At 41.8% G+C, this 21,812-nt stretch overlaps 1 protein-coding gene across 2 annotated transcripts; it reads left to right on the forward strand.

Moving 5' to 3' along the window:
* The first annotated feature begins 8,118 nt into the window (after positions 1-8,118).
* LOC134577225 (rho guanine nucleotide exchange factor 19-like) lies at positions 8,119-17,653 on the forward strand. Of its 2 annotated transcripts, none has more exons than XM_063435903.1 (14): positions 8,119-8,172; positions 9,706-9,969; positions 12,183-12,396; positions 12,998-13,065; positions 13,141-13,364; positions 13,478-13,638; positions 13,943-14,095; positions 14,240-14,369; positions 14,503-14,577; positions 14,866-14,958; positions 15,452-15,612; positions 15,974-16,135; positions 16,226-16,313; positions 17,565-17,653. In XM_063435903.1, the coding sequence occupies exons 1-13, from the start codon at positions 8,151-8,153 to the stop codon at positions 16,287-16,289; spliced, it is 1,791 nt and encodes a 596-aa protein (XP_063291973.1). In that variant the 5' UTR covers positions 8,119-8,150; the 3' UTR covers positions 16,290-16,313; positions 17,565-17,653. The 2 variants fall into 2 exon arrangements, with proteins under 2 accessions (XP_063291973.1, XP_063291974.1); XM_063435904.1 differs by lacking the exon at positions 8,119-8,172 and adding an exon at positions 8,274-8,357.
* Positions 17,654-21,812: the final 4,159 nt, after the last annotated feature.

Raw genomic sequence — 21,812 nt, forward strand, 5'->3', positions numbered from 1 at the left:
AATGGGACGAGGATGCCTCCAAAAATTGTCAGACAGACAGGGTAAGTCCTGTCACAGAGCCATCCACCGGGCAAAATCGGTGAGAAATTTGAAAAGGGCAAAAGCCCTCATTGAGTCTTCTGAATCAGAATCAGAGCAAGAGGAGGAACTGAGCAAGTCCGATGATGAGGACTCTTACGACTCAGGCACATATTTTCCTGACCATGGCTCCTTATCTGGACCTGGGTCTGACACTAAGGTCGGGGTGGATGACTCCACCCTCCTTGATCCTCAGGGTGAACCACTCTTTGACCCGGACAGCCTGCAGCATCTGAGATCTTCAGAGTGGTACCCATTGGATCCTGTGGCAGAATACATTGCCGCTTGCTTTGGAAAACTGCTTGACAAGGTTGCACAGAGCAAACTCAGTGCAGAATGCACACGACCTAATCTCCCCGATATGGCATGTACCACACCGGACGTGGACCCAAAAATCACCCAAAACAGGTCGGAAAGCCAAAAAAGGCCTGGATTTTTCCTTGCGAAACTGCCAGGATAAAATTCTGGATGTCTTGGGACCAATTGCGAAAATTTACGACATGGTCAAGATAGCCTTAACAGGTGGTACCCCTGCAGACTTGTTGGCCGTAAGGGGGTCGATCCAACGATCCATATGTTTGCTTGGCAATGCCAATACGGCATTAGCTATTGAGAGGTGCAAGGCAATACTCATAAAAATAGAACCTAAGGTAGTGAATCTAGCTATCTCAGAGCCTGGACCACAGGCAAAAGGCCTCCTATTTGGAGACAACTTCAAGAAGGAGTTAGGCACATACGTACGGCCCTTCAGGACACTTGATAAGGCGCAAGCCAATATGAAGAGAGTGTTCTCCCAGAAAATACCGGAGTTCCAGAGGCTCCGATCACACCAGGTTTCAAACACCTGAGCCCAAACCCAATTCACCGGTTTTCCCAGGTCGAGGCAGACCATGGCAGTCTCGCAGACCCAGAAGTTCCTCCTATGGCCGACGGCTTTATGGTAAGTTTAATTTCATGCCACTTGCCTACAGTGGCAGTGGGGGGCCGATTAAGACATTTTGTCAATGCTTGGCGCAGGTTACCTCAGATGCTTGGGCCCTTCAAACTGTCCTGGGTTATTCCATAATTTCGTACAATATCCTGTTCAGAGGTTTTTACCCAACCGCATCGTGTTCTCAGCACATGACCGGCACCTGGTGTCGCAAGAAATACAGTCCCAGTCCCCAAGAAAGGTGGAGGCATCAATCTACATCATCAATCTACGACCTCTAAGCGCTTTTGTCACATATCACCATTTCAAGATGGAGGGTATTCACGCTCTTCGAGACCTGCTCCTTTTGGGAGATTGGATGTTACATCCTCCCCGGGGTATATGTATTATTTTCACAAGAAGTATGCAGTCTTCATGGTATTGTTGTTGTTCACCTAATTGACTAATTTCTATTGACGTTATTGTTGATGAATCGGATATACTGTTATGATAATTGATACTTTGTGGATAGGATTTAATATTGTGACAAACTGCCATTTGCCACTGGGCATTGGAGAGGACTGATCGCTAGCCTCCTGCACTGCGACTATGGCCCTGGGATGTATTGCCTTTTAAGAACTGCATTTGGGCATAATGGATTTGTATAATGCTGTTCCTGGCCCTTTAAATACTTTGGAGCAGTGTTACAACTTTTAAACTGGCACTTCGAATGCAGTCGAAGTGCCGAAGTCGTCGAAGTGGCCGCCATTCGACAAACGAACACGTGGCGGCGGCCATTTTAACTTATTCGAATGCGGTCAGCGGTGTGTGCAGCCAAATCTATGGAACTGTTTTCGGCTACCCAATTGCACGAACACCGCTGACCCGTACCTTCTTCGACACTGCGGCTGGAGACTAAGTCCCGTTCGAAGATTCGAACACTCGTTCGAATGGGACTTAATCATTTTCTCGGTGTAAAATAGACCGACCGCACAGCCCAAATCCATGGAACTGTTTTGGGCATGAAAATGTGCTTGCGGTCGGTCAAAAGTGACTTATACCTATCTCCCCAACGGCTGAACGGATTCAAATGATTTTGGAATGTGCTGATTAATAATATGTAACGGTATTAATATTGGATGTATGGTTTTAGAGTTATGAAAGTTGGGTAAAAAGTATGTTTTAACTGTACGTATCATTGGGTTACCTCTCAGGCTAAGGGGAGAATTGCATAAAAGCAGAGTGTGTGCCATTAAACCAGAGTTCTTCTTGACCCTCAACACGTAGTCTTGTCTCATGATTGGAGGGGACAGCTATATTCACAATAGGGATTGCTATGCGCTGCATACTCCCTTGAGCTTTAATCACTTAGCTCTTGTTCCTGATACGCTCTCCTGGGGGAGAGGTCTTCCCCACACGGTCCTGGAGGACAGAAGCTGATTCCAGGGTGGACGGAAGACGGCGCGGCTCCAGTTAAGCTACGACAGTTGTGGAGTCTGCGGTGGTTGTGGTGTCCAGTGCGGTGCTTGTGGTCCTCGGCGCAAGCTAGGAAGCGTCCATTAACGGAAGGTGTCCGTTACAAATATCCAGGAGCATAATTTACCACTTATTTCTCTGTCTTTGCAGCCTCCTAGTTGGTTTCACACTAGTCCACATCAGTTCTTAAAACGTTCAATCAGAGGATTGCAAGTTTTCCACAAAGTTCCATTGTCAGATCATGTGGGAGTCGCTGTCCTTCGCATCTAGTTGGTCGTACATTGCGGTCTTGTAGAGATGTTCGTCAGCATCATTAAGAAAGAGGAGTGGCTGAAGGTCACATGGGAAATTATAATACAAGGAGCATTCCTATTGGATAACATGTTATAGGTAGTTAACCCGCTAGGGTACATGTTTTAACCTTTTTCCTTTGAATATTTACAGTATCCTTTCTTTGCTGCTGAGGAGTAAAGAAAGATATAAAGCATAATACTCGCCTCCGTGTCCTTTACGTCATGAAATTAGTAAAATCTGGTAATTGTATTATAATACTACTGACATCCACTTAATGCACTACTGCAGGAAACCAGCAGGTGGCAATGTCCTAACACATAAAATAAAGCAGCATTCAGACCGGGTTGTTTACTATTGGTAAAATACACTAAGTCATTTCAGCTACTTTAGCCTTAAATGTGAAATTACTTTGAATTTCCAACAAGTCTCATTTTAGTGTTTAGCCCTGACTCTGAGCCTGACCCATCATGTTTCCCAGGACACAGGGAAGTCCTGCCTGTAAACATGATTAGTATCTACTGCTGCACCTTAAAGTACATTTTGGAGTTATTAACTAACCCAATATATTGTCAGGATCACTGAATTACACATTTTAGACTACAATAGTTGAGCTGGAAACAGGTATGTCCGAGAATGCTTGAAATTAAGCTACCCTCAAAAATGAGTTATGTCACAAAGACAGATTCTTTATGAAATACTCATTTTGACTGTCCTGGAATTTCACTGAAATCCCAACCCAGTCAGAATATACACTGATACTTCCTGTAGATTTCCTACGCCTGATACTTCTAGACACTGGGTGGAGCCAAGGCCGGACTGGCCATCGGGCAAATGCCAGGTGAGCCACAATGGCCACAGGCCAAGGCCAGCAGGAGAGATCAAGGGATTTCTCCTGCTGGCCCTAATAGGGACCACGGTTCCTTCATGGGCCGGAGGAGAGATTCGCGGGCCGGTACCTGAGTGGAAGATAATCCAGACACAAAGCTAGGTAGCCTGTGTCTCGCGAGCGCCGATATTAACAGAGCGTTGCCGTGGTAACCCGTGGAAACGCTCTGTAATACCGGCGCTCGCAAGAGTCAGAGACATGGTCTGTACCCTGCAGAGGTACAGACCAAATAATGGGACCACCAGGAATCATCTCGCTGTGTGTCAGCTTGCCCCTGCTCTCACTGGACCACCAGGGAACAACGTGCTCCCTTCCTCTGCAAGGTAATAAGGGGGAGGGGGAGTTAATGTGATATATTAATAAATTCATTTATAGTTTATTGCTAAATTAAAGAAGCCGATATCCTATCACCTGCACACACTACACCCCCTTATATACACCCGCTACACCCCCTTATATACACTCACTATACCCCCTTATATACACCCGCTACACCTCCTTATATACACACGCTTATATACATACACTACGCCCCCTTATATACACACCTTACACACCCTTATATACACTCACTACACTCCCTTATATACACACCCTACACACCCTTATATACACTCACTACGCCCCCTTATATACACCCCCTTATATACACTCACTACGCTCCCTTATATACACACCCTACACCCCTTATGACACTCACTACGCCTCCTTATATACACACCCTACACCCCCTTATCTAGTAGACAGCCACTAGAGGCGGAGTTAACCCTGCAAGGTAATTATTGCAGTTTATAAAAAACTGCAATAATTACAGTTGCAGGGTTAAGGGTAGTGGGAGTTGGCACCCAAACCACTCCAATCGGCAGAAGTGGTCTGGGTGCCTGGAGTGTCCCTTTAAGAGGTTAAAGGGCCATTACCTCACTGTGTCCTATGTTAGTCTGCAAATCATTTAACCTATGCACAAGGTTATTCACCAGTGAGAAGTCAGTGATTTTCACATTTAAGGTCAAACTAGCCAAAGTGGAAACATTCTCTAAGTCAGATGTGCTTCCAGATCCGCTACTCTGGCCTTAAATTTGAAATTCACTTTGAATTCACCTCACAGAGCAACACAGCAATAATACCCCCAGTAATGTATCTGAGAGTATAACAGAGCAACACAGCAATAATACCCCCAGTAATGTGTCCGAGTGTATAACAAAGCTCCACAGCAATAATACTCCCAGTAATGTATCTGAGCGTATAACAGAGCTCCATAACAATAATACCCCCAGTAATGTGTCTGAGTGTATAACAGTGCTCCACAGCAATAAAATCCCCAGTAATGTGAAAGGTAGAGCACTCGATACAAAATTACCCTTTTAAGCACATACAGAACAGCTTTCTTGTAAATCTGAAACCAAGAATAAAGCGCATATAGGGTAATAACATAACAGATAAATAAGTGTGCAGTCTGTAACTGGTTCAACTCACATGTTCTTGAGCCACTTATACAAGCTGGCTCAGACTAACAGCTTGTAACATCAATATCTGGATGTAGTACATGGAATTGTCTCCCCTCTGTAGTCCTTAAGGTTCTCTTCGTTCCAATATACTCAGGATACAAAATATATTTCAAACGGAAAACTTTTATTAGACACAAAATAGGTGCCAAAATACAAATAAAAGCAAGTAAAATAAAAGTATACACTTTTATAAAGAAAGTCCTCTGGACATACGTAAATAAAAGTTCTCTGGACATACGTAAATAAAACTCTTTTTTTTTTATTTACGTATGTCCAGAGGACTTTTATTTACGTATGTCCAACGTATGTGTGCTTAAAAGGGTAATTTTGTATCGAGTGCTCACACCTTTCACTGTGTTTTGATATATTGTATTAATTTCTATGTGAATAAGTGACTCACATTTGGTGATTGGAGCACCGTAAATCCTTAGTCTTTCAACCTTAATTCTTTTTTACTTCACTATCCCCAGTAATGTGTCTGAGTGTATAACAGAGCTCCACAGCGATAATACTCCCAGTAATGTGTCTGAGTGTACAACAGAGCTCCACAGCGATAATACTCCCAGTAATGTGTCTGAGTGTATAACAGAGCTCCACAGCAATAATACTCCCAGTAATGTGTCTGAGTGTATAACAGACCCCCACAGCAATAATACTCCCAGTAATGTGTCTGAGTGAATAACAGAGCTCCACAGCGATAATACTCCCAGTAATGTGTCTGAGTGTATAACAGAGCCCCACAGCAATAATACTCCCAGTAATGTGTCTGAGTGAATAACAGAGCTCCACAGCAATAATACTCCCAGTAATGTGTCTGAGTGTATAACAGAGCTCCACAGCGATAATACTCCCAGTAATGTGTCTAAGTGTATAACAGAGCTCCACAGTAATAATACTCCCAGTAATGTGTCTGAGTGTATAACAGAGCTCCACAGTGATAATACTCCCAGTAATGTGTCTGAGTGTATAACAGAGCTCCACACAATAATACTCCCAGTAATGTGTCTGAGTGTATAACAGAGCTCCACGGCAATAATACTCCCAGTAATGTGTCTGAGTGTATAACAGAGCTCCACAGCGATAATACTCCCAGTAATGTGTCTGAGTGTATAACAGAGCTCCACAGTAATAATACTCCCAGTAATGTGTCTGAGTGTATAACAGAGCTCCACAGTGATAATACTCCCAGTAATGTGTCTGAGTGTATAACAGAGCTCCACACAATAATACTCCCAGTAATGTGTCTGAGTGTATAACAGAGCTCCACGGCAATAATACTCCCAGTAATGTGTCTGAGTGTATAACAGAGCTCCACAGCAATAATACTCCCAGTAATGTGTCTGAGTGTATAACAGAGCTCTACAGCAATAATACTCCCAGTAATGTGACTGTGTATAACAGAGCTCCACAGTAATAATACTCCCAGTAATGTGTCTGAGTGTATAACAGAGCTCCACAGCAATAATACCCCCAGTAATGTGTCTGAGTGTATAACAGAGCCCCACAGCAATAATACTCCCAGTAATGTGTCTGAGTGAATAACAGAGCTCCACAGCAATAATACGCCCAGTAATGTGTCTGAGTGTATAACAGAGCTCCACAGCGATAATACTCCCAGTAATGTGTCTGAGTGTATAACAGAGCTCCACAGCACTAATACTCCCAGTAATGTGTCTGAGTGTATAACAGAGCTCCACAGCAATAATACTCCCAGTAATGTGTCTGAGTGTATAACAGAGCTCCACAGCAATAATACTCCCAGTAATGTGTCTGAGTGTATAACAGAGCTCCACAGTGATAATACTCCCAGTAATGTGTCTGAGTGTATAACAGAGCTCCACACAATAATACTCCCAGTAATGTGTCTGAGTGTATAACAGAGCTCCACAGCAATAATACTCCCAGTAATGTGTCTGAGTGTATAACAGAGCTCCACAGCAATAATACTCCCAGTAATGTGTCTGAGTGTATAACAGAGCTCTACAGCAATAATACTCCCAGTAATGTGACTGTGTATAACAGAGCTCCACAGTAATAATACTCCCAGTAATGTGTCTGAGTGTATAACAGAGCTCCACAGCACTAATACTCCCAGTAATGTGTCTGAGTGTATAACAGAGCTCCACAGCAATAATACTCCCAGTAATGTGTCTGAGTGTATAACAGAGCTCCACAGCTATAATACTCCCAGTAATGTGTCTGAGTGTATAACAGAACTCCACAGCAATAATACTCCCAGTAATGTGTCTGAGTGTGTAACAGAGCTCCACAGCAATAATACTCCCAGTAATGTGTCTGAGTGTATAACAGAGCTCCACAGCAATAATACTCCCAGTAATGTGTCTGAGTGTATAACAGAGCTCCACAGCACTAATACTCCCAGTAATGTGTCTGAGTGTATAACAGAGCTCCACAGCAATAATACTCCCAGTAATGTGTCTGAGTGTATAACAGAGCTCCACAGCTATAATACTCCCAGTAATGTGTCTGAGTGTATAACAGAGCTCCACAGCAATAATGCTCCCAGTAATGTGTCTGAGTGTATAACAGAGCTCCACAGTAATAATACTCCCAGTAATATGTTTTTAAACTACAATGAATGTGTTTAGAAATCAGTATGTGTAAATAAGACATTGTTTTTATAAATTACATTTCAGTTGTACAAATTGTACAACCCCCATTCACACTCAGAACAGTCCCGCCCCTAGAGACATCCCCCACTCACACTCCTAAAATTAAAGTGCCCCATCTTGGTCCATTTGGAAGTTGGGATTTATGAATCCAGGGCTGGCTGAGTGTAGGATTCTGGCAGTGGATATCTGTTTTACATGTCTTATTCAGAGCCCTTATCTGGAATAATTACTAAGAATGCCTGGCCCAGCATTAGTCCAGGTCTTCATCAAAACTACTCATTGGCTGAAGCATGAGATTACTTAAACCCAAAGCAAAGAAAGGGCCTCCCCTCCCACCAACGAAGCGCTGGGAATGATTCCATATTGTGATGCACTGTCTCCAGTTAATAGGTACAGTGGCTAGAGTTACAGAGGTGATTTCTAAAGGTGTATGCTCAGCGGCTACCTCTAATGAGGAGGTGATTGGAAGTGATTCCTCACCTGAAGCCAAATCAGATATCACCCCCCCAAGTTTGTATACTGTGTAGGGAGGATCTAGGTTTACGCAGCCCTTTCTGAAAGTTGGCCTGTTTGAGGTAGGTCTACATCACACCACTTCCTGCACACTAGGGGTTTCCTAGAAACATCTAATTGAAAAGTGCTGCCCTGCAGTATACAGCATTCATATGCTGCAGCAAGGAAGCCCATTAATTCATCAGCGGAATCCCTTGATTATTTAATTGATTTTTTTCCCCCCATGCATTATGTAAACTCTACTTATTAGGTGGCAAAGCTTTATCGTGTACTGCTCATTAGTATGAAAAATCAATGGGTGTTCAAGAAAACATGATGGATCTGTCACCCACTCCCTTTCCATAAATAAATGAACATGTTCTGCAATCATCCGTAAACAATACTTATCTATATTCTTTTGTCCAGTCAAGGTTATTTGCTATACTGGGTGATAAATGTCAAATTTTAGGCCAATATAAAACTGAGGGCTCTCCTCCCAATTTAGTGAATAACCCTGTTTCTCTTTCGGTTTGCTGGTGAGCTATTTTTTTTAAAGCTCTGTGTAGTGGTTATGGTGCCTTGAGGGCCCTGTCTGCACTCTTAGCCAATGAACTAGCCTGCATTGCAGGTCGTGGCTCAGGAGAGCTAACGGAAGCTCCTGTTTAGGAGACTCTCCTTTGTCGGTAGTGAAGGCTGGGATCCGTGCCCCTCTGACCCCATTCTAAAATAGTGTTTACTATATTTACGATGGTGTTGGCACTCGACAGTGAAAGGTGCAGGTATTAATGTCACTCTCTGATATAGCCTCTAATAATAATAATAAGTAATACCGCACTCCGTAATATATTACTCTCTCAACCCAAAGAAATACAGTATGTCCAAAAAAAAGGAGAAGAAATGATGAAAAATACAAGTCCAATGTACATAGATTGTATCATTTTCTCTGCATGAAATTGTATAGACCCTGTTTCTGTCTCCTGCTGTATATAGACAATCTAGTTTTTCTGATTCATTTCTTCTTGATTATTTTTTTTCCCTTTTGCAATTATTTGAGTGCGGTATTACTTAAATTTTTCTAAAATAGTGTTTGACTACTAACCAAGGAGAGGAGCCCGGGCACTCTTCGCACCATAACCACTAAAGTGAGCTGCAGTGGTTATGGTGTTTGGAATGTTCCTTGAATTGTCTTTTCCCTCAATAAGCAACTACTATAGAATGTTGCTAACAAATATGAGGACTATCATTATTGCAACGCTACCAATGGTGTCCTTTTCTGTATCATTACAATCAGCTGGTTTATAATGCCCCTTTAAATAACCCAGACTTTGCAATTTTTCTATACGTTATATATGATTGGAAAACACTAAAATGTCGCCTTTGATTAATTAATACCACATGCCTTTTACTATGACCCTCTTTCTGTTTGGCCAGCAATGGCTCTGTTTTGTAGGAAGGCTTCTCTCACTGACTCCCCTCCCCAGGTCGAGGTGACTGTTAAGCGGTGTGCGTCCTGCCCAGAATCCTGCAAGCCACTTTTTCTGCGCAAAAGCAGTATACGACAACACTTGCTGCCAAGGCTCTTTCGGGCAAAGAAATACAGCAATCGCTTCGCAAGCGGGAAGTGGAACTCTGTTGATGATGTTACCCTGCATTCCCTGAACTCGGATTGTTCTAAGTTACTAGGCCAAACTGGAGGTGAGCAGAGTGGGGGGCAGGAGACAGAGGATCTGCAGAAAAAAGAACTGTTAAATACCAGGGAATGGGCAAACGGTGACTATCCTGGAGAATAATCATTAGTTAGTGTGCAGAATTGCACCGGTTAATGGAAGGGGAAAAAAACTGAACACCAAACATGGCAGCCCTGCATTGTCAGTTCACATTGCCTTTGTAATCCCTGACATTTCAGCAGCTGCAATACTATGTAATGTTAGGAGCATTCTTCCTGCACCGCCAGGCAGCATGAAGCACTCATAAAATATCACAAAAATACGGCCCCAGGAAATTCAAATCTCCACTGATTACCCACTTAGTGCTGCTCAGAGCATAGTTTATCAAAGTCCAGTTCAGCATGCTGGGCATTGAAATCCAGATACACCGTAGGCAGTGTTCTATCACAAGATGACCGTAACACTCCTTCCCTTACTTCCTGTATGGACTGTAGCAACCTGTTTCATTTTGACCTCCCTGTTTACTTTGTGTTTTACAAGGGCTGCTGCTACCATAACATCTGGATCCAATTCAATCCAGCATTCTGCCTCTCCTACAGGAAGCTGCTAATCTTATAGGGGCCCCTGGTCCCAAAGCTGAATCTTACATTGGCCTTTTACAAAGGTCATTGTCACAGTCCCAGGGTGGTCCTTACACTCTCTGTCCAGCACACCTGTGAGCAGGTCAGGATAACTGGGCATTACTGTGACTTGCATCTTAAAAGTGAATAAATAGAATAAAATAAAATAATGATAAAATATAGACACACTGCTTGGGGAAAAGGCTGCTGCTGTGTCATTTTTTTTTTGGAGCTTTGCGGTTTCAGCCTAAAATTCGAACAGTTTGCTATTCACTGTTTAATGAGTACGTCCCGTATGATAATTTCTATGCCCGGATTTGTAAATTAAGGCAATTTAATTTTTCTATGGTTCCATCCTAACAATATTATCTGAGCCAAACTGAACACTTATGTAATAAATGGCATTTAAGGATATCATCCCTGCTGTTTTTAAATACCCAAACATCAATAACTACTTTCCCGATTATGTCAAATTATGCCTTGATGATGCATTCCTCGTGCCAGATCAAGTCTAGTTTGCAGCCATGTGATACAATGAAGCGTCCAGTGATTGGTCCTGTGTCCACGTTGCCATGGCAGCAGAAAAAGTTCCTAAACTGTTAATGTTGATTTTGAGTTCAAATGAATGGGGCTAGATGAAGCTATGCGCTTATTAAAAGCATGCTAATTGTGATGAGCTCAATTGGATTACAGTAAGTTCTCCGTGTTTCCTGTAGGTGATTATTCTGTATAAATTCCTCTAAATTAGAACCGCTATGAATGGAGTGTCTGTACAAAGGGCTATTTGATCGGGAGCCTTTACGGTCTAATTATTAAAGTTGCGTCATCAGGGCCATGCTAGGTTCTTTCACCCGCTACATCCTCTGCGCGAGAGGCTTGTGTTCAACCTGCACAAACAGTTCTCTTCCTAACCCTGATCACATAAAGTAAATCTGCTATAGCAACATTTTATAACCTACCATCGCTAGTAGCTGTAACCAACTTACCTCTATAGCAATATGTAATCCATCAGTGGGTAATCGTAATCCAGGGCATGGTGTTTATCAATGCCAGTATTTATCCATATATTGTGCAGCCATGCCACCCCAGATATCCAATTTATTGTGTAAGTACAGGAGAGAAGTGAGGCCGGGATGGGACAGTGGGGGAGGCACTCCACAAAGGTGTGATAGTGCACTATGCCAGCCGCCGGTACTGGTCGTCCTCCATTGAATGTTACCCATGTGCAGAGTGCTGCTGACTCGTTTTCATAAACGCATAAAAGCCCGATGTTCATTTTATCTTGGTGCTTTTTCTGGCATTCCCAGAGAACAGACCTGGGAATGTCTCTCCACATCCAGGATAGCTGAGTGATACAAAGTGCTCCTGAAAGCAGGTACTTACTAACAAACCATAGAGGTGCTCATGTACCATTTTATCTATACACCGCATATGGAATACACCTGATCATTTCAGAACCCTGTTTCCGGTTCTCCTCAAAGATATTTAGTACTAGACACTGACATGCACAGAACATTTGTACAGGTAAAATGTGATTTAAAAGTAATTTATTTATGATTGTTATACATGAAGGTCTGCCTTTGCTTTATACACGAGCCATTAATCCACTTGTAAATTTCAGAAGCCGAAGACCCCAAAGTGTTCTCCAATCCTCTGTACCAGCATCCACATAGCAATGACCTCCCACACAATGCCTCCGTAGGATTGCCTACTCCAGATGCAAACTCTGAAGCCTCCCCAATAGAACTTTTAACAAACAAGAAGCGAGCGAGAGATGGGGGGCCAGCACCTAGAATCGCTAAACAGGGAAGGAAGAAAGAGCATTCAGAACACAGGTACTGGGCTAATGCACACACTGCATGGACTAACCACAGTTCTATTTTTGTGGCCTTAAAAACCTGTTGACTATAGTATGATTACAAAAAATTGTGTTACCTGCACTGACGATATTATATGAGCTGATTGATATGGAGTCCTCGGGTTAGGATTATCTACACAGATATTATAGAAGCTTGTTGTAGTACTAACCCTGTAACCCTAGTAACTAACCCTGGGGTTGAAATTAACTCCTCCTATAATATTCTAGGAGTTCATTGGAGTACAAGTACTAACCCTGGGGTTGTAATTAACTCATATTGTGATATTCTAGGAGTTGATTGGAGTACAGGTACTAACCCTGGGGTTGGAATTATCTCCTATAATATTCTAGGAGTTCATTGGAGTACAAGTACTAACCCTGGGGTTGGAATTAACTCATATTATGATATTCTAGGAGTTTATTGGAGTACAGGTACTAACCCTGGCGTTGGGAGTTACCTACACAGATAATATTGGGACTGAGTTACCATGATCTTGCCTCATTTATTAAAGTATTACGTTGATATACAAAGTAGTAGAAAAAGAAATTAAAAGCTGTATTTTTCTTCATGGTTTTAGCATGCTTGGGAGATTGCTGAAGGATTCCAGTAGTTGGAAGAGAACAGAGTCAAAGTTTGTGCAGACACGTGAGTACCTGCTTGTCTTTGGGACGGCCCAAGGGACCCTAGGATATTAAATGTAGATGTCTTATTTCCTTCTAGAGCCGCTCTACCAGGATTATTGGATGCAATGTATAAAGGATGGCACACTTTCGGTGGAACCTTCAATCACTTTTACTGGCATTTTATCTTCCTCTTTTGTTGGGGGGTCTCCCGGCACCATTGGCCCCCATGACTACACAACTTCTTTATGGCAAGAGCTCCCTGAGGTGAAGGAACATGGAATCGCAGATGGAATCAATGTTCATCAGCTCCAGCTTCAAGAGGTACCAAGGTTTAGGGCCGAGCGCAGGCCTTTCTGTTCACAGCCAAGCACTATGAAACAGTAAGTGGGCAGTCTGTTGTTCACTTGTATAATTTTTATTTTTTTTAACTGAAGGCTATTTTTGAGGTAGTGACGTCTGAAGCCTCATATCAGCGCAGTCTCACGGTTGCCATCTGCCATTTTCAAAATTCATGCAAGCTTTCTGAGTGTCTGGTGAGCACAGAAAAACACACACTATTCTCTAACCTTCCTGGAGTCAGAGTTGTCAGTGAGAGGTGGGTATCATGAGAATTCCATCCCACATAAAGCTATGTCACTATATATGGCCCTCTAAATAAATCCCAGAGATGCTGGTTTTCTGAAGTATGCAAATGTTGAGTAGGGTTGTGGTTTTTTTTTTAATTGGTTTCTATGTTTTGTAGGTATGTAATTTTGGGATTTCTAATTATCTGTTCCACAGACAGAGAGTAAAAGTTTTAGACTGTCTTCCCATTCTGTCCTGCATCTCGAAGTTTGATTAGCTGTCTCTGCTTTAAGTATCTCTTCATTTCACCATGATATCCTCAACCATGTCTGCAGGTTCCTGTTGGATCTAGAGGATGGCCTGGAGAAAGATGTATTTCTACATGAGATTGGAAACCTGGTTTTACAGCACTGTCCAGACTTTCACCGGGTCTATGTGCCGTATGTCACCAACCAGATGTACCAGGATAGGCTGATTAAACGGCTTGTGTAAGATGTGACATTCTCAACTCTGAAAAGGGAAGATTTCTTAAAATGCATGGCAATGGGATTTTTTTTTTTTTTAACTGCTCTCTTGCTATATCTAACTGACATTCCTCATGTAACGTCTTTTCGCTTCCTTTACAAAACAAGCCAAGAGAACAGGAAGTTTCTTCAAGTTCTTCAGAAGCTTGAAGAGCAATCTGTATGCAAGAGGCAGCCCTTGAAATCCTTCCTTGTTCTTCCCTTCCAGAGAATAACCCGTCTGAGGATCCTGCTTGAGGTGAGGAACACTGGCTATGTTGGAATCTTGGAATCTCCAGTAAAAAGCCTGGAGTGGTTTCCAATCTTGGGTGCCAGGAGTGGGTACCTAGGTCGCGGTATACTGAATAATACATTTTTGACTTCTCCCACAGAATATCCTAAAGTTGGCACATGACAGCCCTGAATTGGCCAGTTCAGTTGGGAAAGCTTTAGCTGCTGTTGGCCAGGTATGCGAAATGGTCTTCTGATTGCTCTCTCCTTTATATTCATGATGCTGCTAGAGCGAATATTTCAAGATCTATCCCTGCCTGTGCTCGACTAACCTCCATCTCAGAATCAAATGTCATTGAATGAGGAACAGTTCATTCATTCACAAGTTTCTTATTTGGATATATTAATTAGCGACAAGGATACACAAATATCAATTGTGTTTTACCATTATAGTTTGATTATTTTACTCCTTGCACCTGGGGAAGCTAAAAGTGACGCTTATTACTGTTTATTTTTTTCATTAGATTGTGTCTGGATGCAATGAGGGTGTGAGGAGTATGATTCAGACAGAGGAGCTGGTGTTGCTGGAGAAGAGGGTGGATTTTGTAAATCTCAAAGTGAGTCCCGAACATGGCTTCTTTACACTTATCTTGATAATCTGACACACAGTGACAGATTTATTTTATTTGCCAATCGAAGACACTGAATTAATTTTAACATTTACTCTAAGGCCCAACTCAAAGGCAAAGTTCTTAGTGTCATCTGTTCATACCTGAGTAGATCAGATAGGTAAGAAATCGAAACCTTTAACCACAGAAACTTTGTATTCCATTCTTCTCTTAAGAGCACTATATGTGATCATACCTAGACTGATGGTTCTATGGAAGTATTTAAGAAAATAATTTCTCAACATTTAAAAATATTTCAGCATAAAATTTTATTTAATTATTTGAAGAATAAGATTTCTGTCTCTGTCATAAACCATCATTTGGTTTATGGTGATTTAACCTGTAAGTTGGTAAAGTCTAAAGTAGTTAAAATTTCAGTTTATAATAAGCATTCTTTTGTAAACGATGTGTATTCCCATTACCCTTTCCCTCTTTCGTGCAGTCTTTTCCCTTGATCTCTCGTGGCAGAGTCCTTCTCCAGCACGGCGAGCTCGCCCAAATACTGTTCAAGGAGGTAGGAGTTGTCAGTCGTCCTTGTCTGTCCACCAAGCCAATCTACCTCCACCTGTTCAGTGACTTGCTGCTGCTCTCCAACAAAACGGAGTGAGTGTCCATGGGGTGATCACTATCCGAAAACTGTGCAGGAACTTGTGTTTGCATGGAGTACTTTTATAGAAAATGAATTCCTTTCTCCAGCTATGATATGGTGAGAGATGGAATTAAATAACTCGCTTGGGATAAAATTCTAAAAGTGGTGCTGTGTCCATGGAAACCAGTGGAATTCATCTTTGGACTGCTCTGTTTTTAGCACTTTATATCAAATTTGCTTTGTGTACAGAAACTATATTGTTGGCTTGTCTAAGACTGATATCCATGTTAAACTCCATCGCTTCAGAGCTCTGAATCTTTGTTCTCATGAACATAGATTTCATTAAAACTCTAATCATAGGCATTTTTCATCCAGACACGGGCGCTTTATGGTAACGGATTATGCCAGCAAAGGACAAGTGCAAGCAGACAATCTGAAAGCCAAGGCCTTGGGGCTTCCAGATTTGGCCTTCCTGCTGCGGCTAAGCTGTAACCATGCTGGCATCAGCCGTGAAGTCATCCTCAAAGCCAGCAACAAGTGAGTGAGCGAGCTGGAATTGGAGTAAGCAGCACACACATATATTGAAGGAAACTGTACAAACTACTGTTCTGTTCTTTTGTTCTCTAGAAAAGAGATGCAGCACTGGATTTCTGTCATAACTAGTCACATGCTGAGTGAGTCAGACTGCTAAATTTTATGACCTGCAACATTTACTGTAAGTTGGACTTCTCAACATTGCTTTAGATTTCCCCTAAACCTAGGGAAATATAGAAACTGGCTTGTCTGAACTTGAACATAGCCTCAGTAGATTGCTATAAATGGTTGCTCCTTTTGAAAAATATTTTTAATGATGCCGATACATTTTTCATAGTCTGGTAAATCTGGAAAGAGCTGCCCAGCAGTATTCCAAATGATATGCTTTAGGTGTGACATGAACCAGTATCACAATGTGTAAGCACTGTAAGTGACAGCCTTCACACCAGGAGCACATGCATCCGAGCTACTGCCAGCTACATGTTCAAACTATGTCAGTTGTCTTTCAATTTTACTGATCCTTCTCCACTTTCCCGAACTCTCAGTGATGGCCACATTCTAATACAATGTCTCAGGGATAAATGCTTGCTGCCAATACCACTGGCAGCTTTTTCTTTTATCTGCTTTACTCTCTAGATCCCATGGTAAAAAATAACTCTCCTGATAGGTTATCGAAATATGCAGCAAATCTATTTTTAGATATCTTAACAGTGCTCTCAATTAGGTACCTGATTAAACCATGAAACAGCCCTGGGCCAATTGACTGACCCAGCCAAGATAACGCAATGTCGCTGTACATTAATAGACTGTACAAGGTATCTGTCAGTCTCACGTTAGTGAGACCCACACTTCCCATAAGCCTCTCCAATAGCGAAATCTCCCCAGCTGGCAGAACAGAATGCACAATGAGCCATACTTCAGCTTCCTCCAACACTCTAAAGAGCCTTATTTATTTTTTCCTCCGTTATATTTTTATACTAGATGGGTTCACATTTTATCTCCTGTTTTTTTTTTTTTTTTTTTTTTTTTTTTTTATATATAGCAGTTTTGAATTTTTGAAAAACTAAATGCAGATCTGATCAATTTCACCTTCCTAGGTAAATCTCCAAGAGTGTGGAGCATTTTAATGTCATGTGAAGTGTATATTCTACATTATCAAGTCAGAGGAGGGGGCAATCTCTGGGTAATAGGGAGAACCTGATTTTTGTCAAACTGCTATAGTATCATTTTTGCCGTCAGATTAGACAGCCCCTTAAAAAACTGACTGATTCTATATGAAACAAAACTGTAACATTGTAAAATAATTGAACACTTAAATATGGAATCTGACGATATATATATATATATATATATATAATTTTTTTTTACACTTTTTGGATGCTGCAGTTTTTAAACCGGAGTAATAATTTAACAAGTATTTTCTATTTTCCAGACAAATCTGCATATTGAGGCAGGAGAACAGATCATTCTAGTGGGAGATCTGCGCATAATCCAGGAGCCTGAATTAGTAGAATGTGATTACACTGCAAATACTGATTGTGATTGGCTTTCCACTACCACTAGGGAAATGACTGGGCTGTGGAATTACATGCAGCGTGTCTGTGTATTTCAGGCAACAGACGGACAGTAATCCTACGCTGCCGTTGTGTAAACTCAGTTTCTTCATCAATTTATCAATGCTGTAAATAATGTGCGTTCCAACTTCTGTCTGTTTTTCTTCCTTTTCTTGGGGACATATCCACAATGCCTGTCCTTTTATAGGAGTCACACCACCCAATGACTCTGACACTGGAATGGTGGCTGTTCCTAATTTAATTTCCTGGAAATACCTCCCATAAAATATGTCCCAAATGGCACTGCTCCTGTGGAATTACTCCGTGTGAATTTTTGGGACAAAACGCATATGAAACATTGTAGTATTTTCTATTTTTATTTTGTTTTCACTATTTTGTCCTAAAATGTCAACTTCACTTAGAATTCACAACAATGAACTCTTTAGTGAATAGGTGTGTTGTTCTAGCGGCTGCGTTAACCCTTAGAAATACACGTTACACTGAAACTATTGACTTCAATGTTTCAAGAGAGGCTCCTTTTCCAGGAAACATACCTACTACTTCATGTTCATGGGTAGCTAATGAAAAGTGCTACCCAACTGTATGTATATGTCGTATGCTGCAGAGGAGAAAAAAAAATGTCAGTTAAACAGAGGAAACCGAACTCTTTAATTCATATACCTCCTCAGCACGTGAATGCTTGGAGGCAAGTTTTCCTGTACCTCCCATGAGCACAAAGGTGTCTGGGGGGAGAGGGGGGTGACGAATCTGCCAATTGCAGTTGGAGTTAACTGTAGAGATATCCGTTAAGGCCCCATCCCTGGTCTAAGAATTTAACTGCCTGTTTTAAATGAACATTGTTATTGATGTTTGTGCCCTGTTTTGTGTTTAAAATAAATAGTTTTAATGATTTTTGTATGGCTGCTGATCTTATTAACAACACCTAGTTAGATAATCTGAGAGCAACTGGAGTCACTCAACTACCTGAGGTTTACAGCAGGTGGCAGCAGTGGGCTGTACCTGATATCACCCCAGACATGTTGGCCTTTTAAATTTCCTGCACATGTGACCTCGAGGAATGTATCACTCTATTATCTGTTGGTTTTGATGTCTTGAAATTGGATGTTACCCAAGGCTGCCATGGGAATTCAATAACCGCTCACAGATATGATCTGTATACCATGCCAGATGCATCATGTTTGCAAATGGAACAATATGCTTTGTAATAAGACACTTTGAAGAGTGTTTATAAAATAATTGTCTAAACTTAATTAATGGCCTATCACTTGTCATAAAAACATGTTATCATTTGCACAACTCCATGGAGAGTGGGGATTCGGCAATAAATCTATTGTCCGTTAAAAAGCTGTTGTAGGGGGATAACTTTAGAATGTAAATCTAAAGCGCTACAGAATCTGTTGACGCTATCTAAACGGCGATAATAATATCAGACTTTAGAGCAAGTCTGAGAATATTCACTGCAAACTGCTTACACCAGTTTAAAAGGACAATATAGGCTCACAGACTTCATCTTATTCAATAGGTCTGGGTGCAGTGTCCCTGTCCTCTTAGCCCTGCAATGTAAAACACTGCAGCTTCAGAGAAGTGCAATGTTCACTCCGTGAAATAAACGCTTTTGCATGGGGATGTCCTGCACGTTCTAAATCCCTGCAGGAAAGCACTGAGTTAATGCTTTCTTATGAGGAAGGCCTAATGCAGGCATAGACAACCTTCGGCGATCCAGATGTTTTGGACTACACCTCCCATGATGCTTTGCCAGCACTATAGCTGTAAGAGCATTATGGGGATGTAGTCCATAACATCTGGGGTGCCGAAGGTTGCCTACCCCTGGCCTAATGCATGCGCGTGTTCGCCACTCCTGCACATTGGGTTCCTCCAATTGACTGACATCGGAGGAGGAGCCGGACCCATCACAGAGGTATAACCGCACTGGAATTAGGTAAGTGTTTATTTTACTCTTTAATGGCTGGGGAGGTACCAGTGAAGTAGAGGGACACTTTCTATTGATAGGAATACAAAACTGTCTAAGCTCTGTCCTTTGCACCTAGCAGTCGGCATAGAGAGAACATACACAGAAATGGAGAAATTAAACTATTTATTGCTCCTGCGCATTTGCAGTGTATGACCTGTCTGAACTGGATTGTGATGTAATTTGTTAAATCTTTAAAGGGACACTATAGTCATGAACAGCTACCATGTAGTTCATGTAGTGGCTCTGGTGTCTATAGCCTGTCCCTGCGGTCTTTAATGCTGCATTTTGAGAGAAACGGCAGTATTTACATTTCTGCCTAGTAACGGGGGGGGGGGCATGTTGACAGTTTGACTATTTTACCTTTGAAATTCACTTTGAAGTGCTGACAATTGACACTTAAGTGAAAAAAACCCTGACTGTGATTGTCCTAGAGTGCATCGGCAATACTAATAATACCAGTTAATTTTTGAGTCTGAGTGCCTAATTTCTGTACAAATAAAGTAACCCACGTGAAGTATCAATTGCCAAGATTCATTCATACTCGTCTGTGTTTGTTTTGCTTGATGTTAGTGGATATTGGCGCTAGCTGTGACAGGTTGCTGATGAACAGATCATGAAATCATAAAGCATATGCGGCTTCACTTTAGGCTGTCGTTAACCTATTACATCTATATATATATATATATAATTATACGCAAAAACTAGATCTTAAAAATACGATGGAACGTGAAATATATTTCTTTCTGTTCTGCGAATCTCCGTACTGCAGTTTCCGCAGTGAGATCTCCACCAACCTGCAAGGGGTCCTGGGAGTTTGGACGAACCTATGGGTTGTCAAGCACAACCGTATAATTTTATGGAGCAAAAAAAGGTAAACCATGTGAGAGGCAGAAAGGTGGAGTAAGTGGAGCAAAATAAAAAACATATAAAAAAAAAAAAAATTAAAAAAACCTCCAATGATTACCAAAACAGACTATTTGTCTGAGCTGTTCGGATTGAGAGGTGTCAGTGGGAAATACAGTTCGGATTGAGAGGTGTCAGTGGGATATACGGTTCAGATTGCGAGGTGTCAGTGGGATATACAGTTCGGATTGAGAAGTGTCAGTGGGCTATACAGTTCGGATTGAGAAGTGTCAGTGGGCTATACAGTTCGGATTGAGAAGTGTCAGTGGGATATACAGTTCGGATTGAGAAGTGTCAGTGGGATATACAGTTCGGATTGAGAAGTGTCAGTGGGCTATACAGTTCGGATTGAGAGGTGTCAGTGGGATATACAGTTCAGATTGTGAGGTGTCAGTGGGATATACAGTTCGGATTGAGAAGTGTCAGTGGGATATACAGTTCGGATTGAGAGGTGTCAGCGGGATATACAGTTCGGATTGAGAGGTGTCAGTGGGATATACAGTTCAGATTGTGAGGTGTCAGTGGGATATACAGTTCGGATTGAGAAGTGTCAGTGGGATATACAGTTCGGATTGAGAAGTGTCAGTGGGCTATACAGTTCGGATTGAGAGGTGTCGGTGGGATATACAGTTCGGATTGAGAAGTGTCAGTGGGATATACAGTTCGGATTGTGAGGTGTCAGTGGGCTATACAGTTCGGATTGCGAGGTGTCAGTGGGATATACAGTTCAGATTGCGAGGTCAGTGGGCTATACAGTTCGGATTGAGAAGTGTCAGTGGGATATACAGTTCGGATTGAGAGGTGTCAGTGGGATATACGGTTAGGATTCGCTGGTTGCACTATTGCTATAGAGAGGTGATGTGCATGACGCATGCGTTCCATGGTTTAACAGGATTATGGGATTAACTTGTACGACTGCTGGCTGGCAGATCTCACTTCTGGGGTAAATTCAATAGACCACCATGTAACGTAAAGCATTTTAACTTATTATTGATTGTGTAAAAGCCAATGTACGATCTACATAAGTTGTATTTACTAAAAGCAACCGTCACCACTGAGTTTCCTTTCTGAAGCATTTTACTAATGTTACTTAACAGGTGAAGTGAAATGTGAACCTGATATCACAAATAACTATCGATCAAGCCCCAAGTGTCTATCGATTACATTTAAGATAAAACCGACATCCCCAGTTACTGGTCACACTCCTACAATCAGTAAAGCGTTGGCCTGC

The sequence above is a fragment of the Pelobates fuscus genome, chromosome 11 (genome assembly GCF_036172605.1).
Source record: "Pelobates fuscus isolate aPelFus1 chromosome 11, aPelFus1.pri, whole genome shotgun sequence".
Lineage (NCBI taxonomy): Eukaryota > Metazoa > Chordata > Amphibia > Anura > Pelobatidae > Pelobates > Pelobates fuscus.